The sequence below is a fragment of the Narcine bancroftii genome, chromosome 7 (assembly GCF_036971445.1).
Source record: "Narcine bancroftii isolate sNarBan1 chromosome 7, sNarBan1.hap1, whole genome shotgun sequence".
Lineage (NCBI taxonomy): Eukaryota > Metazoa > Chordata > Chondrichthyes > Torpediniformes > Narcinidae > Narcine > Narcine bancroftii.
Genome location: NC_091475.1, coordinates 33,720,321 through 33,737,270, shown reverse-complemented (window position 1 = coordinate 33,737,270; position 16,950 = coordinate 33,720,321). Strand labels below are relative to the sequence as shown.

Genomic DNA, 16,950 nt, shown 5'->3' with positions numbered 1-16,950 from the left:
GCTACAGATGTTATTGCTGACTAGCCTTCAACTTTTAGGACTGGAACCATTCATCGGATCAAAGAAAGTGAGAAATACATTAGTCTAGAAGGAGAAAGAAAGGAAATTCTCCAATAGAGTGGGACAATTAGGATCAGGTTAACTGTGTAATGTGTTGCCAGTAATGTATAGTCTGCATAATGTTATATCGGCTGACTATTCAAAAACTGTGGGCAAATGTGGCATCTACAAAAGAGCTGGAGGAACTCACCACATTGTGCAGCATCAGTAGAAGGTGAAAGTGGCCAGTTCTTCAAATAAAAATATCTTGTTATCGAGAGTTGGGGAATTGTATATTGAGACTGCAACCTACTGAGATGGAAGTTGAGGTGTTATTCCAGGAACCTGTGTTGAGTCTCATTGCAGCTGCTGAGAGTTAAATGACATTTAGTGGACACAAGAACTCTGGCACCTTAAGTGATCAATGAGCTGCTGGAAGGACTCAGAGGGTCAGGCAGCATCTATGAAGAGAAATGGCAATCTTTTGGGTGGAAATTCCTTCGAGGGATTTTTCTTTGAATTCTCTGTTCTCAGATGAAGTGGTGTGCATTGACATCTCTCGATCCCATGCAGCTGCTGGTGCCCCCCACACAGAATAAGGCATTTGGTCTATTGTGTTCAGCCCTGCTCTCGATAGAAATGGAGTCATCACCCTGTAGACCCCAGTTTCGGAGGCCATGATTTGCTGTTGTTCTTTCCCAACTGAGTGAAACACAGCAGATGAAGGTTAAATAGACGCAAGAAAGGATACCAAGCTAGAAATTGCTGGTAAACAAGAAATCTACACCCCAGTGCAGAAAATACGAGTGTAAAAGGAATTCAGCAGACCGAGCAACATGCATGAAAAGCAAAAAGCAGTCAATGTTTCGGGGCTGAGCCTATCTTCAGGAATTGCTTGCTGTTTTTCTTGGTGTATAAAGCAGCTTAGTGGGTCATTCTAACACTGTGAAGGTTGCCAGAGTTTTAATTGTGAGGTTCACAGACCAACGTTGTCAGGTTCCCCGGGCTACATTGTACTGACAATTCCATTACTCCCGTTGATGTGTGCAGTTTCCTACCGTATCACCGGGTGGTACAGAAGGTGCAATGTTTCCATCCAGCTCTTAAAGAAACATGCACAGCTCAAATAACGTTTCTCACTGGAGTGATGTGTTGATGATGAAGGAGTGGATGCTACAATGAAGGGGAGAGTGCCCTCAGTTGTTCAGGAGATGTGTGCAAGGACAGACATTTCTGCATGGGCGGGTGGACAGTCTGTGAACATTTGCACTTTGGGAACTCTGCGATTATCCACTGGTAGCAACAGCCCAGGGTAATCCTAAGGCTAAGAAGATAGGAGTGGCCCAGACCTCGGTGAAGGGCACACAGTGTATTTGAGGTCACAGGAGGCTGGAGATCCGAGTGAGAAGGAAGAACGCAGTCCAGCAGGTAGAACCTCCTCACTTATCCAGTAAGCTGCGCCCAATCCTGCCCTCAGCTGCTGACTGTGTATAGTTTGAAAATTCTCCCTGTGTTTACCCCTGCCCCTCCCCCATTTTCCTTCAGCGTCCCAAAGACAAGGTGAGTTGGCCATTGTAAATTCCCTTTGTGTGGGGGAGTGGGAGAAGAGTGGCATGGTTAGCGCAACTCTCTTGTCAGCACCAGCAGGTTAAAATCCCCCACTGTCTGTAAGGGGTTTATAATTTCTCCTTGTGATCACACAGGTTTCCTGTGTCTCCTTTTCCTCCCACGTTCGAAAGACGTACAGGGGCCAGTGAGTTAATTGGTCACCGGGGTGTATTCGGGCAATGTGGGCTAGAAGGGCCTGTTATCTCCAAATTAAAATTCATTGAAGATGACAGAAGGAAATTAGCTTTGATGGTGAATCTAGGCTCCTTCTGTGTTTTGTAGCTAAGTACTGGTCTTTTAAATGATGCTATTTCAGGGAAAACAGGTAATGAAAGCAAAATACTGGAAAAAAAATCAGCAGGCCGAACAGCGCCCATGGAAAGAGAAGTAGTTAGTGTTCAAGATGTGCGACCCTTCATCAGAACTACCTTCAGCCCAGAGCTGCAGCGTGAACAATGCTACCTAACCGACTGACTATCCCAGCATTTTCTTTTTGAAAATGAGATTTCCACTATTTGCAGTTTTTTTTTGGTAAATCTCATCTGGATTAAAAAAAAGCCTCATTGGACACACACAGGAGACGGCAGATACCAGAATCTGAAGCCAAACACAATCTGCTGGTGGAACTTAGTGGGCCGAGGAGCAGTGTCAGTGGGAGAGAGAGAGAGAGAGAGAGAGAGCGAGAACGGTCAACCTTTCCAACAGAAATCTTTCATCAGGGCAGAGTTCCGCCCCAAAATGTCGACTGCTCTCTATCTCTCAATGAATCCGATCGACCTGCTGAACTCCTCCAGCACATTGTGTTTGGTTGTGGAAGACCTCGTTGTTGTGCGAATAAACAAAAATGTTCCTTTTTTCAGACCTTTTTATTATTTTTGAAGCTATGTTAACAAAGTTCTGGTCATTAAAACTATGCAGGGTGTTGTAACAGCAGAGAAAATTGTTTGTAGTTACGGCAGGGTCAGGGACCACAGGGACACATTTTAAAGCAGTAGAAAGAAAGCCAAAAGAGCGGATGAATGTTTTTAATACAAGTTGCCACAGAATACAGTGGGGATACGGATGTGAAAGGGAATGTGAAAAGGGCTTTAGAAAGGAGAGATTTGTAGAAAGAACAGAGAACTGGGATAAACTTCTGCAGAACTGAATGTCTCCTTCCTCTCTGTGACCCACTGAAGAAGAATTTTGGAGGTAATATTTGGCACATCAGTTGTTCATCAAATGAAGTGACTGGTGAGATTGAGAAACTGAACTTTGATTGGCCTGGAATTTTGCCTTTGAGGTCTGAAATTGTGGAAGCACTTCCTTGGACTGGGATTGGAATGCAGTTCATCATTTGGCACTCCCCTTTCAAAGAAGCAGTGTGGCCTTGGCTGGATGATTGGTAGACTTGTCTGAGTAATGTTACCAATGCTTAGAAATAAACTGAGTCCGGAAGGAAGGCAGGGATTGTGATGATCTATAACAGGCTAAAATGTGATACGCCACAGCCTGGCAAAGCAGCATCCGCAGCACTTCCTCTCAAGGATGAGAAACGTGACATGATGCCTGTGGTCTATGTCAACAGCCCCAGCCATCCTTGCACAGTTTTAAAAGGGAAGAATCCTGCAGGACTCGGGCGTAAACAAGTAATCTGCAGATGCTAAGGTCTAGTACAACACATCAAAGTGCTGAAGAAACTAAGCAGGACGTAAAAAGCTGTTATCGGTTTGGGCTTGACCAATCGTCAATTGGGGATTGGTGTACCTGGTTGGAGGTGAAGGATGATGGACAGAGACAAAGGAAGAGGGAAGAGAAACAAAGAGGTGAAGTTGTATCGGGTGGAAAGTAAGTCGTACAGGGTGGGGGGGGGTATTAATTGTGAGCATCTGTCTTCTGCACCTCTGGAATGGTGCAGCATCTTTCCTCCAGTGTGCTGACTACATTTTGTGTCATTTACATATGTGGGAATTGTTTCCAAACACTGTGACCACCAGGGCTTTTATATAGCTTATGACCTCGCTCCCCTTGTGCTCCATTCCTCAGAAGATATGAGAAAATGGTTCTGCTTTCCAACACAAACTTGTTCTGTTACCTTCAGCATGTGTTCCCTAAGGATCCACCCACCCCTCCACCACCTGTTGTTCCACACTGCTAGCATTTATCCTGCTTTGACTGGTTGCCTTCCCCAAATGCATTAGATTTCAGATTTATTGTCAGAATGCATACATGACATCACATACAACCCCGAGATTCTTTTTCCTGCCGACGAGGCAGAATTACCACTTATTGGTAGTGAAACAAAATTCTACTCAACATACACATGTAAATAAATATAAACAAACTGTGCAATAAAGAGAGGGAAAAAACATCAATAAAGTACAAAAGTAAGAGTTCTTAAATGAGTCCCTGATTGAATTTGTCATTGAGTAGTCTGATGTTGGAGGGGTAGTATCTGTTCCTGAACCTGGTAGTGCAAATCCTTTGGCACCCACGAGAACAGAGCGTGTGCTGGGTGATGTGGATCTTTGATGATTGCTGCTGAGCTCCAGTGGTAGCATTCTTGAGAATGTTCTCGATGGTGGGGAGAGTTTTGCCTGTGATGTTCTAGGCTGTGTTCACTACCTCTTGCAGGGTTTTATGCTGTGGGGTATTGGTGTACCCATACCAGACTGTGATGGAGCCAATTAGCACACTTTCCACCACACTTCTGTAGATATCTGCCAGGGTTTCCGATGACATGCCAAACCTCCGCAAACTCCTGAGGAAGTAGAGGCGCTGACGTGCTTTCTTCATGATGCTATTAGGTTTGCTGGGTGCAGGAAAGATCCTCCAAGATAGTGACTCCCAAGAATCTAAATTTGCTCACCCCCTCTGCCAGGGTTCCTCTGGAACTGTGCATCTTTAGAACTGATGATCCATCGAGATAGTAGCTGATGAAGTTGAGAGTTAAATATTGGCCAGGACGGCTTCTTTGAAATCATGCCATGGAATTTCATGTGCAATCCTAAAGGAGCAAACAGGACCTAGTTTGGCTGCTGTTCCTCAGAAGTGGTGTGAATGTCAGTCAAGACCAGGTGCAGTGGCCTTTGCAGTGAGACCAAAGAGGCCACCCACTAATTGATAACAATGAGTTTATTGTGTACACATTATATCATGTACACGTGCACCAAAATTATTTCTTGCTGCAGCCTAACAGGTACTTGTAAAGAAAAACTATAATAGTAAACTAATTGAATTAAATTTAAAGGCAATAAATACATAAAGTAGATAAATATTCACAGTTGTCCTCATGCACAAAAAGTGATTTTACAATAGTGCAGTCCTTTTGTGGTGTTGGAGCAGTCTGACAAGAAATGGAGGCTCAAGAACCTGAGGGCCATTGGAAAACCACTGTTCTTGAACCTAGAGGTGCGAGTTTTCAGGCTTCTGTACCTTCTTCCTGAAGATAGCAGTGAGAATAGGTTGTGATCAGGGTGATGGGAATCCTGTACCATGTTGGCTGTCTTCTTGAGGCAGCGCCTCACATATATGTCTTCGGTGGATGGGAGGACAGAGCTGTGATAGATCTGGCTGTACTTGCTACCTTTTGCAGTCTATTGTGTTCCCGTGGAGTTGAATTATCAAATCAGTCTGTGCTCCGACTGCCAGTATCCTTTCCACAGTGCACATGTAGACATTTGATAGAATATCCGACGACTGGCCTCAGACTCCATATAAATTAAAGGTGTTGGTGTGCCTTCTTTGCGGTGGCCTCTATATGCTGGCTGGAGGAAAGGATCCATGGCTGATGGTTCAGATCAGTTCCATGCTTAGTAAGTGTGGGCCTGAGTCTCCAGCAGATACAAAGCGAATTGTACAAGCCAATAGTGTCTGTTTCACAGTGAGCTCCTGGACACTTGAAACAACTTACTTCAGGGCCAGGCATTGATGAATGACCATTTGTACTTTCAGGAGGACAAGATTTTGGCTGAGAGACACATGAAAGAGAAAATTGCCCAGCTTGATGAGGAATGCATGGCCATCCTAAACAATGTGGAGGAGATCAATCTGAAGATCAAGGAGCTGGACAATCAGATGGAAGAATCTTCACAAGAGGTGAGTGTTATGTCTGATGTAAGCTTCTGAGAGTTGAAGCATTAAACTTTTCCAGCTACCCACCCATTCCACTAGCCTCCCCCTGTCTTACTGCATCCAGTGCTCCCTTTGTGGCATTCTCTACATTGGAGAGATCAATCGCAGATTGGGAGATTGCTTCGCTCAGCACCTCCTCTCAGTTCACAACCACAGCGACCTCCCAGTAGCCAACCATTTCAATTCTGAGTCACACTCTCGCACTCACATGTCTGTCCATGCCCTTGTGTACTATCCCACCCTGACCACCCACAAATTGGAGGAACAACACCTTATTTTCCGTCTGGGCACTCCCTAGCCAGATGGTATGAACATTGACTTTACTGCTTTCCACTAAACCTGCTTACCTTTTCTTTCCCCTCCCCCTTTCCAATTCTTCCACCCACCCAGCCATCCCTCCTCCCCCTCATTGCTGCTTTCCCCTCCCTCCTTTCTCCACCTATCATCTTCTGCCTTTGCCATCCCCCTTCCCTCCACCCCCCCCCCCACTCTTTTGTTCGGACGCCTGCCAACATTTTCTCATACTTTGATGAAGGGCTCAAGCTCGAAACGTTGGTTCTGTATCTTTACCTTTGCAGCATAAAGGACACTGTTTGACTTGCTGAGCCTCTCCAGCATTTTGTGTTTTTACTTCAACCACAGTGTCTACAGAACTTTGTGATTTGCCCCTGTCTTAGTAAAGTCTGTCACTGTCCGTCTCACAGTTCCCAGGCTCTGAGTCATCTGCACACTGAGGAAGCATGTCTTGCATGCACCCAGGTACAGGTCATCAAAGCAGTGGTACCAGCCACGACCCCTGGACAACTCCATTGTTGACTCGCCTTTAGCCACCAAAACATTCAGTAATTAGCTATGTTGACCATAAAACTGAACATGGTTTACTTGATGTCCCTCAGGTGAATAGGTCTGGTGTTCATACTCAGTCTGACCTTTCTGTGACTCCTGGCCCAGCCCAGAGTTGGACATTTTGACGACATACATTTAAAACCAAGACTTTTGTAGCCCTTCGAACATTTTGGTGTTCTCAATTTGGCACCAAACGTTTTGGCGCTCGCATTTGGTTACAGACATGGCATTTAATTTATTATAATTTTAATTAAAGAATGGAATATAAAATTAAATATTGTTTTTCTCTCCCCACAGATGCAGACTAACCTGCTGATCAATTTCAGCATCTGTGTAAACCTCCCAACTTCATGCCTCCTCCACCTGGGGGAGGGATAGTGTTATCCTAGAAAGGGGAGTCATAATTTCCGAGGAAGTGGGAAATGCTACCATAATCCTTTGTTTTCCAGGGTACCGATTTCGGGGGGGAGGGAGTTTCTGCAATCTGATGGTTCGCTCTCCCGACAGGCAGTGCGGCGGGACAGATTCGGCCAGCAGACAGTGAGTGGGGCAGGTGGGGACCCAGACCTGGATACAGTCCACACGGGGAATCCATCCATCTGCTAACTACTTCCTAACTGTTAGTGCCAAACTGTGGGGGCCAAAATGTCCTAGACCCAGCCCAATCATGTGGCCGACTCTGAAGTGGTCGAGGAGCCCATTCATCATGGACAGGAAATGCTGCTGTGATGCTGGTCATGGATAAATTTATAAATGTACTGCTGTGACTGTGAACGAGCCTTTTGGAGATGTAAAACATCATTTTATTCGTCACACGCAGACATTTGAAAAAATGTAAGCTTCCTTTGAGGAATACTTGGATTAAAGGGGTATGGGCTTTATGCAGGCAAATGGTACTAAAGCAGGAGGCCATGTTGTTCAGCATAGACAAGCTGGGCCTGTTTCCATGCTGTAGGACTCTAACTACAAGAACACGAGAAATAGGAGCAGGAGTAGGCCAAATAGCCTGTTGAGACTGCTCCACTTAACAGTAACACAAGATTGCGATAATGCCCCTCATTATTTTATGAACCTCTGCCTCCTTCACTTCAGGAGAAACAATCTGAGACAATCCAGTCTCTCCTTACAAATCAAGCCCAGCAGTACTGGCAGCATCCTTGTGAAACTGAAGTATACTTTCAATGGTGCCCCTGTAGAAATTGTTGAGGGACCAGGCATATATGCCAATCTTCCTTGGTCTTCAAAGAAAGTATAGATGTTGGTGTGCTTTCTTCACTGTTGCATTAATGAGCTTGTCCCAAGTTGGGTCACTGGAGATAATTATTCATAAGAACTTGAAGCTATCTACTACTTTGACTTCAGCACTATTAATGTGTACAGGGGTATGGGCTCTGCCCCTTCTCCTGAAATCAAAGATTGTGTTCCTCTTCTCAATATTGAGAGAAAGATGGAACCATGCCACTAGACTTTCAATCTTTTTCCATCTCCTTGTTATTTGACACCCGGCCCACTAATGTGGTGTCAGCAAATTTGAAGATGGAGTTGGAATGGTATTTAGCTGTATAGGGAGTATAGTAGGTGCTGAGCACACGTCCATGAGGAGCACCAGCCCAAAGACATGCACGCAGGAAGTTTAATTGATCACTGTAAATTGTCTCCAGAGTGTAGGTTGGAAGAATTTGGAGAAGTTGATGGGAATGTGGGTAGTACAAGTACTCCCCAAAATGCTTCCTATGTGACTTTCCTCCATCCGCACATCTGACCAAAAATTTTTTTAAAAGAAATATATAAATTTACATCATTTATATTGTATTTAACAAACTGTAACAGGGATACACGGCATGTAAGAGCCAAAATGTGTGTACTTACCTTGTTAGTCAGCATCCTGGGTCTGTAGACTGGGCACAGCCATCTTGATTCCTGTCCACACGTGAGAGTCTTCAGTTGGTGCATGCGCGGTTCGCATATTGGAGTTTGATTAGCGCATGCGCGAGAGTTAAGAATGCGAATTCAATATCATTAGGGTGCTTAACTCTTGCGCATGCCCCAACCAAACTCTAATATGCAAACACACCACGCATGGACCAACCGAAGACTCGCGCATGCACACAGGAATTAAGATGGTTGCACCCAGCCTACAGACCCCGGGACTCTGACTAACAAGGCAAGTACACACGTTTTGGCTCTTACATGTCCTGTATCCTTGTTATAGTTTGTTAAATACAACATAAACTGTTTTCTTTATTTTTTTTAACACAAATGCTTCCATTCCAAGATACGACTGATCCTTCGGTCTGAATTTCGGTCATAAGTCGGGGAGTACCTGTACAAATGTGGACTGGTGTAAATAATTGATTTATAGTTGGTACGAACTGTATTTGCTGAGTTAAATGCATCTATGACTCTAAGTTGCTATGAGGAACCCAAGACGGAAAGTTTGCAGCAGTGGGAGTTAAGCAAGGGGTGGAACCGGTTAGTTTGCTGGGGAAATGCTGCTCATTTAATGAACATTTAATGAACATACAGTTTGATTTTCCACCTGCACTGTGTCAATCAGAAAGGGAAAAGAACCTTGTGTGTGATGTTTTACAGATGGAGATGGAACAAGCTTTGTTGGAAGGGGAACAAGAATCGGAGATGTCACATGTCCACTATGAGAAGGATGTGCTTGAGCAACTGCACAAAAAGATAACTGACCTGGAGGCCAAGGTCACATCCGAAAAGCCTAAGGTACAAATAATTGGAAATACTGTTCCACAAGATGCTAACATACATTTTCTTCTGTAGGTGGGCAGTTGCAGATAAAGATCCCATTCAATGAGTGTCTCACAGCCTAGAGTAATGGGTAGACAGTATTGCTACTGATAAAATATAAGTTAAATAGCCAAAGATCCAGGCCTAGTGCAGGAAATTCCCAGGCTAGTTTTTCTTAGGGAAATAGGGATGCAGTATGTGCTCAGTTACTGATAGTTGAACCAGAAAATGCTAGAGGCTGGCAGGAAAGGTGATGAAAATATTGTCATATGCATAAGTACAGTGTGCGGATGCTTGAAATTATTTCCTGCTACAGCCAAGCAGGTTGGTCGGGTTTACCAAGCAAGTTATCATAATATGCACGACACAGACAGAGGCCAAAATATTAAAAATATAGATTTTAAAAACTGAGCTGCTGCACCAGCAGTGCTGCCGACGGTGCAGACCCATGGAGAGCAGGGAGCTGAGATACAGCACTTATCCACAGGGTTCTACCACCCAGTTCAACTACTGATGGCTCCATACAGACTTTAAACTGAGCTGACGGTGGTTTATTTTAAAATCCTGCCACAGCAGGATCTAGGCCCAAGATGGCGGTGCTTATGTTTGGCAACAGCCACAATGGTTTGCAGACTCTGGGGAAGCAGAGGACTGGTGCAGGGCACCATAAAACAGGGAGAACACCCCCGGTTTGAAGGAAGAAGCAGAGGAGGCGACCCAACAGGACAGTATTCACAGCAGCAGACAACTGAGGAGTTCTACAGCTGTTGGTGACACAAGGCGAGGTTGTGGACTACTGGAAACTACGGTCAAAGGACTCACACCAGGCTGTGGACTGTTTGAGACTGGCTGAAGGGGTACCACCTATCAGAACCGGGTGGGAAAGGGCACTGAAGGCTTACTGATTGTATTGGGGTTTGGATCTGGAGCTCAGGTTACCGATTGTTTGGATTGAAGTCTGTGCAACTGTGGGAGCACTGGAGGTGAATCCACGGACACTCAGTAACTCTGGGGGGACTCTCTTTTGCTTCACTCTCTGACTCTAAGGGCTAATTTCTACTGATGACGAATCTTTGTCTGCATTACGGCAAACTGAAGTCAATTTTGTGTAATTTTTACATTTTTAAAAATTTAGACATACAGCACAGTAACAGGCCCTTTTGGCCCATGGGTCCATGCTGGCCAATTTACACCCAATTGTCCTACAATCCCCGGTAAGTTTGAACTGTGGGAGGAAACCAAAGCCCCCGGGGAAAACCCACACAGGCACGGGGAGAACATACAAGGTCCTTACAGACAGCGTGGGATTCAAACCCAGGTCCCGATCGTTGGTGCTGTAATAGCGTCGCACTAACTGCTAAGCCAATTGTGCCGCCCCAATATTACATCTGTTTTTAATTACGTGACAAGAAAGGAATCTTGATAAATAAACATTCACAGTTTCAGTTAGTACAAGAACAAACCGACAGCTCAGTTGTGCAGTCAGATCTTTTGGTGGACCCTGGATTGTATGGGAAGGTTCTTGAGCCAAGAGATGCTTATCTTCCACCTTCTCACTGCCCCCTTTAGCCAGAGGTGGTGTCCAAGCAGTGGTTCTCAAACATTTTTCCACTCACATAGCACCTTAAGTAATTCCTTACTAACCTATGGCATAGGTTGCCTTGGTGTTCTGTGGTGAGTAAGGGATTACTTAACGTAAGGTTGAGAACTGGTCCAAAGTGATAGGGTCCTAATGAGGTAGGGCAGCACCTCACATCATCATGTCAGTGCTGAAACACATTTATTTCTTCCTTGCTGCAACTTCCTCTCATTACATGCCTTAACTACCAGTCTACCATCCTGTACACATCCTCCCTTTTCCCAGCCTTCCACCACGTCTAACCGTGTCTCCTGCTGTCTACGCCCAGCTCTTCACAGTCCTCTCTAAACCAAAAAGCTTCAGGTGCTGGAAACCTGATCCAAGAACCGAGAGTGCTGGGCACGGCGGGGCTTGTGCGAAGGGTGGCAGAGTGAGCTAGGGGTTAGCACTTTAAATCAAGGTCTTCCCACAAAGCACTCAGGACCATCAAGCTCACTGAATGTTTCTCAAAACTAGAAGATGCATTTTAAAACACACTGAGACCTAATTAAAAATATTACATTGTCTAATATCTAACAAGGTCCCTCAAAAAAGGTGCTGGAGAAACTCAACAGGTCACACAGCATCTTTAACCAGTGGTTTGGTCCTGGGCCTTTCATGAGGGTATAAGCAAAAACAGGCAAGCGCCTGAATAAAAACATGGGGGTGGGGGAGAAGGGAGGAGAGGAGCAAGGAAGAGGAGGAGGCGGAGCACAGACCAACTGGTAAGAGGTCACCGATGGAGGAGAAAAAAAAGCTCAGAATTGAGAGGGAAAGAGGGCTGATGGTAGCACTTTTATGGGTAGTGCAGTATACGTCATCACATCAGTAGGCAGGAGTTGCATTCTGCACTGCTTATGTCTGTAGGCAGCTGGTAGAGTGTCCATTAGCAATGTGTATAATAAATGCGACAACCTCCTTTGGATATCTCAGCCCTGACCACAAGTTGAAGCTAAATTCTGTGCCTTGGAAATCTTGCACAGATCCACAGTGAATGGATGTCAGATGTCTCGACAGAAGCAGAGGAGCTGCAAGCTGCAGAGCTTGTCCTAAGAAAGGGAGTGTGTGTGTGTTTGCGTGTGCACGTCTATGTGTGTGGAGAATCCTGCTCCCTATCAATAGACCTTGTACAGGAAATTGGGGAATTTGTTTCTTTCCAGCTGCTCCTCACAGCAGGATGGATGTGTACTAGGAGATTGGGAGATGATATTCTCACGTGTGGGAATGCTGAGCTTCGATGTCCTGACCCAACATTCAGGAGCTTAGAGTTGTGGCACAGAGGGATGGGGAACGGACCAAGGTTCAGGAGCAGAAAGGCATTAGAAAATAGTGAGGTGCTACACACCTCACTAGGAGGAGGGAGGTGTGAGATATCCCTTGGCAGTGTTGAATATAGGGCGACAGAAAATATTTCTCCTTGTCTTCCCAATTAACATCACCCCTGTACCTGCAACCTGGCAGTCATCAAGAAGAGCCATGGAAGTGATACTGTCATGGGCTGTGTGGTGCATGTGTGTGATTGGAAAGGAGGGGAGTCTGGCTGCATCCATCCTTTGCAAACCATCTGCTATTTCCATGTGCTCTCTTGTTCCAGTTCTGATCAAGCACTGGTCTGGTGGACACCTGAGGTGATGTTTCCAAGTGATGGGACCAAGCTGTGGGAAAAATTCTATGCTACATTTCTCTCCTCTCCTCTTACCACCCCACCCCCCTCACATGCTCACCCACAGCCCTTCACTCAAGCTATTCCCCTCCCCTCCCACGCTGTAACTTGGGTATTCTTGCAAACTCCTCGTTTTGTGTCCCTGAGTGCAAGGCCAGAGAGTTGGAAGAGTTAAAGCATTTGTCAATGGAATATCTGAACACTTATTAAATAATAGTCATGAATAAATATTTGACGTAATTTCTCTTTCATGCTCTCTCTGGTAGCGGGCACTTGAGTCAATATCCTTGTGAAATTGAGATGAAATTAATGAGGTTAATGATTTGACCCTGAGTATAACATGTCAGATTCACACAGCTGCCCCCACTGCCAGCCCCACAGGGATTCTAAAAGCATTCTCTGGCCGGACATTGCAGCTCAGAGTTCTACATACTGTGTGAACAGCTGAAAAAATGAAAGTGTTGATTAAAAATAAACCTGAGCTTTCAATGCACTGAGCCGGGAGTAAAAATCATCGGTGGGGTGGGAGTGACGGGATGTTCCCAACTCTGTCCCCAGTGGGCAAGGTGACAAATCTGCATTACAATCTTCAGGTTTGAAAACGGCAACAAGGCAGGCTGTACGTGACCTGTGCCCAGCAAAGCAGGCTGCATGTGGCAATGCAGGCTATACGCAGCAAGTACCCGGCAGCACAGGCTGTATGCAATAATGCAAGGCTGCATCTGGCCTGAACCTGGCAACACAGGCTGTACCTGACCTGTACCCAGCAATGCAGGCAGTGTTTGGCAACACAGGCTGTTTCCAGCCTGGTTCCAGCAACATAGGTTGTACCCAGCAGCACAGGCAGTGCATGGTAACACAGGCTGTACAAAGCCTGTACCCAGCAATGAAGTCAGTACTCGACCTGGACCCAGCAGCGCAGGCTGTCCGCAACAATGCAGGATGTAGAAAGCCTGTACCCAGCAATGCAGGCTGTACAATGCCTGGACCTGGGAATGCAGGTTGCACCTGGCCTGCACCAGGCTTTACCTGTCAATGCAGGCTGTGTGTTGCAATGCAGGCTTTATGATGCCTGTACCCAGCAATGCATACTGTACCTGACCTGTACCCAGCAATGTAGGCTGTACCTAGCAATGCTGGGGGTACCTGGCCAGGACCCGGCAGTGGGAGCTGCATCTGGCCTGATCTTTGACAGTTAATTTCCAGGAACATTGTGTTTGCCAAAACTTCTTGCTGCTTTGGAGTCGTAGAATAAATACAACAAGGTAACGAGTCCTCTGGTCCAACTCATCTATGCCATGTTTGTTGCCCATCTGTCAAATCTCTGTCTAATGGCCCAGTTCACTCTGGATTACATAATCATACCTTTCAGACCAGCCTACCATGCAGGGCCTCGTCAATATTCTTGGCTGTCTCTTCAGAAAACCCAGTGACAGTATCAGTTTTCTTCTCAACAAACAACCATTTCTGATGACTCATTCCCCTTCCCAGACCTCTTTCTCTCGATCTTATGACAGGCCTCCTACCCTGTAGGATCCTCTCCCAGGCTTTTCCCTCTCAGGTTGGGAGGGAGAAATGGAAATGTGTTCTCCTACTCTGGTACCCTGCACTGGTTCACTGCTCCCCGGAAATCGTAACCCTCATGGTCAGGGCTATCAAACATGGACACTGCCATTCCTAGGCATGGATGTCTGTGGGTTTGCTGATGCCCCTTCTGTATGGGTTGTTTACTGTTTAAAACTTATCCGGGGCCATCAGCATAATGACTGGGCAGTAAGACCCCATGGAGCAGCGCTGTGGTTGTCGGTGGTACCTGACTAAGATTGTATTCCCACAGGATGGAGAGCAAGTGGATGCTGACCTGAAACGGTACGATGACCTGGAGTTTCAGCAGCTGGAGCTGGAGAGCAGGCTTGAGGAAGAGAAGGAGACCCTCTCCAAACAGCTGCTGGGTGAAATGGCCGAGTACCAGCAGAGTATTGCAACCAGAGAGGTGAGTGCCGCAGTGGCCTGTCAGGGGGCTGCACACGGGGACGGGGCGAGAAAAGGAGGAGGCCGGAGACTACAAAGGAATAAAATGGGGAGACACCAGGAGACTGCAAACACTGGAATCTGAAACCAAACACATTCTGCTGTAGGAGCTCAGCAGGTCGGGCAACATCCTTGGGATATAAAGAACGGATGATGTTTAATAAAGTTCACCTTCTCGTTGTGGATTGGAAGATCACCTCTGCACTAGGGTGAGCAGTTCAGCATGTTGTAATCATGCTGGCCTGGGGGTTTACTGCGATCCTTCTCTACTGCTCTTTCCCTGACCAGAGAAAACATTTAGTGAGGATTGACCCCAATCCGTGGAGAGCAGAATCCCTGCAAGCTCTTGTTCAGACTCCTGCCTAGATCCCAGGGCATTGCCTTTGCTTCTTACCAGCTCTGATGGTGATTGGTTGTAAGATCCAGGGATCTGTGTTAAGTGCAATTGAGCCAACAGCACAACTGTCCGGATGAAGGGAAACAGTGACTGACTGGTCCCAACACCCCATCCCCTCCCCACTGAGTCTTTCCATCAGTTTGTTTTGCTCCATATTCCAGCATCTGCAGTCTCCCACAAAGATCTTACTGTCTTTTATGAAGTTCTTGCTTATGGTTCTATAATGTGACCTTCACAGTGTGAATGGGTGTCTACTCTTATGGGAGACCGTGACCGGACTGTGCCTGTGGGCAGGGTGATGGGAGGAAGGTGTGAAATTGTTTTTCCTCCATTTTGATCTGGTGTCTATCACCACATCTGGGCTTGAATACAAAGATTGGCTTGGATTTTTCTCCCTGGAACACAGGAGGCTAAGAGTGGGGGTGGGGCGGGGGGCCTTATAGAGATGTGTAAAATCATGAGGTGGCATAGGTTTAAAGTGAGAGGGGAAAGATTTTAAAAGGGTAGTTTCTTCACACAGAGAGTGGTCATTATGTGGAATGAGCTGCCAGAGGAAGTGTTAGAGGCAGGGACAATTAGAATCAAACACTCGAAACAGACCGTTCAGCCCAACTCATCATACTGACCAAGATGGCATTCTGTGCTGGCTCCTTTTTGATCCATCCTTCTAAGCCCTTCCTGTTCCTGTCCATACGTCTGTTCAAATGTCTTTTAAAAATGCCTGAACTCTGTTTGCTTCTACAGTTTAAAGGATATTTAGACAAAAACATGGATATTAGTCAAATGCAGGAAAATGGGTTAGTTTGGTCAGCAGAGAAAAGATGGGTGGAAAAGCCTGTTTGCACACTGTGACTCCATGTCATCTGATTTTGCTATCCAAAATGGCCGTCCACTCGACATTGCTTATACTCTGGACAGGGTGGATTCCATTGTAGACATGGACTGGGGAGTGCAAACTAAAAGCAGTTGACAGATAGTTTGCACAGATGCAAGATTGTTAGTCTATTTTTGATGGATTGATGAGTCATGTGGACATCATTTCACTAGGACCAATGTAAGTACACTGTTGGCCAAAGCGTGCCTTGTTTACTTCTCTGTGAGACCTATTTGAAGTGCTTTGGCTTGGGTTCTCCTAAGTTAACCCACGCTGGCCTCTCTGAGATAGCACTGTGTCATGTGACTAGCACTTTAAAAAAAATGATACCAAGCTAACCTACCCTTGGGTTTGAAACCTCTCCCCCTGCAGTTAGTTCAACAAATTGCTGACCACATTAGACAGAATGATCACACAGCTGCTAAACACTCAGCCAGTTCTCCAATAAAAATATAACTCTCATCCTGACCCCTGGAAGCTCAAGCATCCGGTCTAAGGTTGTGGGCAAACAGGAGAGTATTGTAAATGCCAGCATCATCAGTCACATTTCATTGTAAAGGAAAGAGAAACAAATCATGTATTTTTTTAAAATTTAGCCACCAATAAATTATTTACAAATTAATTTTTTTTTACCATGAACTTGGTTATTAATCGTGCAGTTTGATGGTTCTAATTCAACCTGTGTTTTCCAGAAAAAGATCGAGTCGTTGAGGAATCAGGCCAATCAGATTGTCCAGCAAGCTCACCTGGAGCATCAGCACTTCACAAAGGAGAAGAACAACCTCCTCACAATGCTGCAAAGAGTAAGTAAGAATTTGGCGAAGAGAGATTGCCAACCTGGCATAAATAACCAGTAGGTGTCCTTTCTTCCCAGGAACCCTGTCTTGTCCCAAGATTTGAATAATTTGTTATTTAGAACAATTGGCTCTGTTTCCCAGTTTCCTGAGTTTATTTGTTGTCTTCTACTTGGTACAGTGAGAGTGTTCTGCGAGCAGTTTAACTGGCCA

At 45.6% G+C, this 16,950-nt stretch overlaps 1 protein-coding gene across 7 annotated transcripts in view; it reads left to right on the top strand.

The window, feature by feature from the left end:
• The window catches only part of phldb2b (pleckstrin homology-like domain, family B, member 2b), a 140,706-nt gene that overhangs the window by 75,652 nt on the left and 48,104 nt on the right, over positions 1–16,950 (top strand). For all 7 annotated transcript variants that reach the window (XM_069889483.1, XM_069889484.1, XM_069889482.1 and 4 more), the window contains 4 exons: positions 5,581–5,724; positions 9,199–9,336; positions 14,479–14,634; positions 16,636–16,746. In XM_069889483.1, coding sequence (XP_069745584.1) covers positions 5,581–5,724; positions 9,199–9,336; positions 14,479–14,634; positions 16,636–16,746 — 549 coding nt within the window. The remainder of the gene's footprint in view (positions 1–5,580; positions 5,725–9,198; positions 9,337–14,478; positions 14,635–16,635; positions 16,747–16,950) is intronic.